At 41.2% G+C, this 4,041-nt stretch overlaps 1 protein-coding gene across 1 annotated transcript; it reads right to left on the reverse strand.

The window, feature by feature from the left end:
* Positions 1-1,661: 1,661 nt before the first annotated feature.
* LOC131985197 (small ribosomal subunit protein bS1m-like) lies at positions 1,662-3,101 on the reverse strand. The gene is made up of 3 exons (XM_059350262.1): positions 3,046-3,101; positions 2,070-2,274; positions 1,662-1,781 (listed from the first exon to the last, which is right to left on the reverse strand). The coding sequence occupies exons 1-3, from the start codon at positions 3,099-3,101 to the stop codon at positions 1,662-1,664; spliced, it is 381 nt and encodes a 126-aa protein (XP_059206245.1).
* Positions 3,102-4,041: the final 940 nt, after the last annotated feature.

Here is a 4,041-nt window from a genome sequence, read left to right on the forward strand (position 1 = left end):
ATGGGGACAATATACAGCATGTGTGTAAAAGTATGAAGTCTTTGCTTATTTGATGCTTTTAGTCTGTGTAGCTGTCCTTTGATAAATATTCTAGCACACACAGACATGTATATATACAATGCATTAGCTATTCCACTGAGACCCGCACACATGCATGCTATCCCACAGGGACAGATTGAATGTAGCAGACATACACACACTCTGAGACATGCAATCTCTGTGTGGATTTTCAGACAGTCATTTACTCACCAAATACACTTAAATGACAAATAAAGTTAGATGCCTCGCCTCTACAGCCTTGCACTGCGAGGGGTTCCCTGCAGTTCTTGGAATGATGTGATAAACTTCACAGTTATTTTCCTACTGGACCGCTCGTGGAGGTTCTGTAATTTGGGGGCCCTCCCTCGCAGACAGGGGGCTTCCAGGTCCAGCACAGAGGTCCATTCAAAAATTCTACATCTAGGATTTATGGGTCCGGCCGAGCACAGGCTGGCCTTGTGTGGGAGCCCCAGACAACACCCGAGCAGGGGACATAAATTAGATTTTATGAGGGGAACTGGCTCAGCGCTAAAAAGCTGAAACATTTTAGGCAGCACATTATATCCTTCTTATTTTTAGTCTCGTTCACACTTTTTATACACTCACACTGTCTCTTTTGAATTCACTATGTGAAGCAAAATCACTTCATTTATCAGTTATAACATATTGTGATGTTTTCTTGAGCAGATGAGTCAAACTCAAGATGAGTTTTAAGACAAAGTTATGTAGGACTGCAATTCTGAAATACTGAGTATCAACTATATGATACAGCAGCAGACAAAACAATTATTCATTCATTCATTATCCTTAACCGCTTATCCGAACTCGGGTCGCAGGGGGCTGGAGCTGATCACAGCTGATACTGGGGGAGAGGCGGGTACACACTGGACAGGTCTCCAGACTATCACAGGGCTGACACATAGAGACAGACAACCAGTCACGCTCTCATTCACTCCTACGGGAAATTTAGAGTCACAAATTAAACCTAAGCTGCATGTTTTTGGAAGGAAGCCGGAGTACCCGGTGAGAACCCCACGGACACGGGAAGAACATGCAAACTCCACACAGAAGAGCCGCAGGCCGGAGTCGAACCTGCGACCTTCTTGCTTTGAGGCAAAAGTGCTAACAAAACAGTTAGGTTGTGTTTGTTTACTAATTAGAATACATTTAAGTATTTTTTATTTATTTATTTTATTTATTGTTGTTTGCACTTAAAAAACATACAATCGTTAGGAAATAACAGTACAAGAAACAGTAAAAGAAAATCAAGGAAAGATCAAAAAGCCCAAAGGGCTTATACGCGACCCTCCCTCTTAAACCTATAAGTAACTATACTTTACTTAAATGACATAGCTAGATGAAAATAAAAAAATACAAACACAATTTAAACAAAACAAATACAAAGGTCTCTCTGTTTGAACAAACATCACTATGAAGTGTAGTGGTAGCAAATCATCTGATGTCAAAATCATGTCAGAGAAGAGATGAGAAGTTTTGTTTTGAAACAAAATTTTGAACTGAGCCATGTTGTTTTTGAAAAAGCTGACTCTTCAGAATGAAACAGATCACTTTTCAAGTATTGTGCAGGTTAAACCTCTACATTTAATGACAGACTGCCACAGTCACTCCTGGTTCTGATTCTCCCTTACCTTCAGTACAGCCAGCAGTTTAGCCTGGGTCTCCAGCAGCATGGTGCTGCTGTTGGCTCCCAGGAAGTGGACAGGGAGATCCAGCTCCTGCAGCTGCAGATGGACCCTGAGAAGATGAAGTCATTAATACATTTATCTGTAATAACAGAACAAAAGCTTGCAGGTAATCATCTGCCATTCTGCTGCCACTGTTGACTTCCGTTATGCATTCAGCAACACTTGCAGTTGATCCTTCATTACAATGGTTCCACTCAAAACAAGCTTCCAGAAACATGGGCTGACTTGCAAGAAATCACAAGAATCCTGAAGAGAACTAGTTCAAGAATCAGAGGTTTAACAGAGGAATTTACAGCTGAAGTCGATATACAGGTTTTCCTGTACCGTGTGCAAAATCTGCCCGACCAACACCTTGTCTTTGGCCGGTTCCATCTGGATCAAAAGGGAACAACGGAGCAGCACAGAGCAAGGCATGGAGCTCTGCACCTCCAGCCAGAACTGTGACTGCAGGTCAAAGGTAGAAGCAAATCCAGATCTGGGTCTATCCAAAGCAGGCTGATCACTGCAGGAGGCCCGACTGGAGTCTGAACTGAAGGAGAAAATGGTTTTGTTTGATTTTGCAGAAATCAGACCTGATGGCAGGCCTTAAGAAAAACGATATAGATCAGGGGTGTCAAACTCAAATACACAATGGGCCAAAATTTAAAACTTGAATAAAATCGCGGGCCAACATTGAACAAATAAACTTTTTAATATATACCAAACATGTTTTGCTTTAACATTAAATATGGAACCAGCAATGCTTATAAACATACAATATATAACTTAATAGTGCAGACATGCGAAATCAAATTTCAAATAAAAAACACATCAATGTCATTAATTTATTAAATAAATAAAAAATTAAAATCGTATGCCTCTTTTCTATTTGCATCCTTCTGATTTAAATATCAAAATAAACTTTTTCAACAGGTTAATACATTTAAAAATAAAATAACAATAATAAATCTAGTATTAGCGGTACATGCGCCGTATAATACCGGCGGGTCAGCTTTTGTAGTACAATAATAATATAATAATTTGATATTGGCTCGCGGGCCAAATAAAATTACACTGCGGGCCAAAATTGGCCCGCGGGCCAGAGTTTGACACCCCTGATATAGATGGTCTTCTTTGCATATGGTGGACTCAGGGAAGGGCAGGGGCTATAACCACAGATAAAAAAAACCCATCAAACATTCTCTCTTGGATTAAAAAAGTCAGCTCAGAATGTTTTATGAGGAAAGAAATCAATTCAAAGTGTGTGTTAGGTCTCAAGGACATTGCAGGTTTCTACATCACACTTTTGTGAGTTGCTTACTGGGCCACAGTTGGCTTCCAAACTACTTGTGATGTCACAAAAACCTGCTCGTACATAACGCCGTTACACTGAGATTCAAGGTGAGAAACTTTCCTCCTTCGGCAGATGAATGTGCAAACAGCCTTTAAATGTCAAACTGCACAGTGAAGCTCAAACATCCAAATGATGCAACAACAGGAAAAACACATTTGGACCCTCAAAATGAACCGAGTAATACGACCGTATAGGGACCATAGGATATAACATGCAGTGCAAAGAGACAGTGTGAGTCATTCACCAGACATTAGCAGACCCTTCCCTGTAATTTTGTCCCTTTCTCTCCTCACCACTCCACAGTGTGAGCTCTTATTAGAGCGGGCCCATATCTCTAACTGAACAATGACTTCATGTCTCTGCAGTTAATTATCTGTCTGATCCATACCATAGAGGAAGAATGAATGAACTCCAGCACTGTGTTCCATACATAGGCCACACTAATGTTCTTTCCATATAGGCAGGCACCGGCAGAGTAACGAGACAGAGCTATTAGACCAATGTAATGAGTTTACGTATGAGTAATGGCCGCACACTTACTCGCACAGAGAGCTCTCCGCACATTGTTTCTAAATCAGTTCCTCTCCTGATCCGAGTACAGCAAATCTTGCGACTAATTTTGCAGGTTGGTGGAACGATTCTCAGCAAACAACTTGTGCATACATATAGGCGTGTTACAGCATGTCTGCAGGTATAATCAATGCAAGCCATACAACTGCAGTCGTGTACTGTACGGTATATAAATCCAAAGAGGCTCTCAGTCTCAGTGACATCTCCTGTGTCTGATCTAATACTTGTACACTATATTGGCCTGAAATGGCGTAATGGCCCCAGCTGTGATGCAGTGTATGTGCTAGTCCTGCATCAGTGCTTTTAAACACCTCAGCCATCATTCTGCAGCACTGGTGTTTATTTAAATGGATTTGGCCTGCTTAGGCCGTAAAGAGAGAGGGCATAAAACAC

This window comes from Centropristis striata, chromosome 14, assembly GCF_030273125.1.
Source record: "Centropristis striata isolate RG_2023a ecotype Rhode Island chromosome 14, C.striata_1.0, whole genome shotgun sequence".
NCBI lineage: Eukaryota > Metazoa > Chordata > Actinopteri > Perciformes > Serranidae > Centropristis > Centropristis striata.

What these genes read in the sequence shown, in the direction of transcription:
- LOC131985197 (XM_059350262.1), bottom strand. Translation starts at nt 3,101, where the DNA reads ATGTACGAGCAGGTTTTTGTGACATCACAAGTAGTTTGGAAGCCAACT. An exon ending in TGGAAGCCAACTGTGGCCCA is followed by an intron (nt 2,275 to 3,045) that starts GTAAGCAACTCA and finishes TTTCTCCTTCAG; the next exon opens with TTCAGACTCCAGTCGGGCCT. An exon ending in TCGGGCAGATTTTGCACACG is followed by an intron (nt 1,782 to 2,069) that starts GTACAGGAAAAC and finishes GTCCATCTGCAG; the next exon opens with CTGCAGGAGCTGGATCTCCC.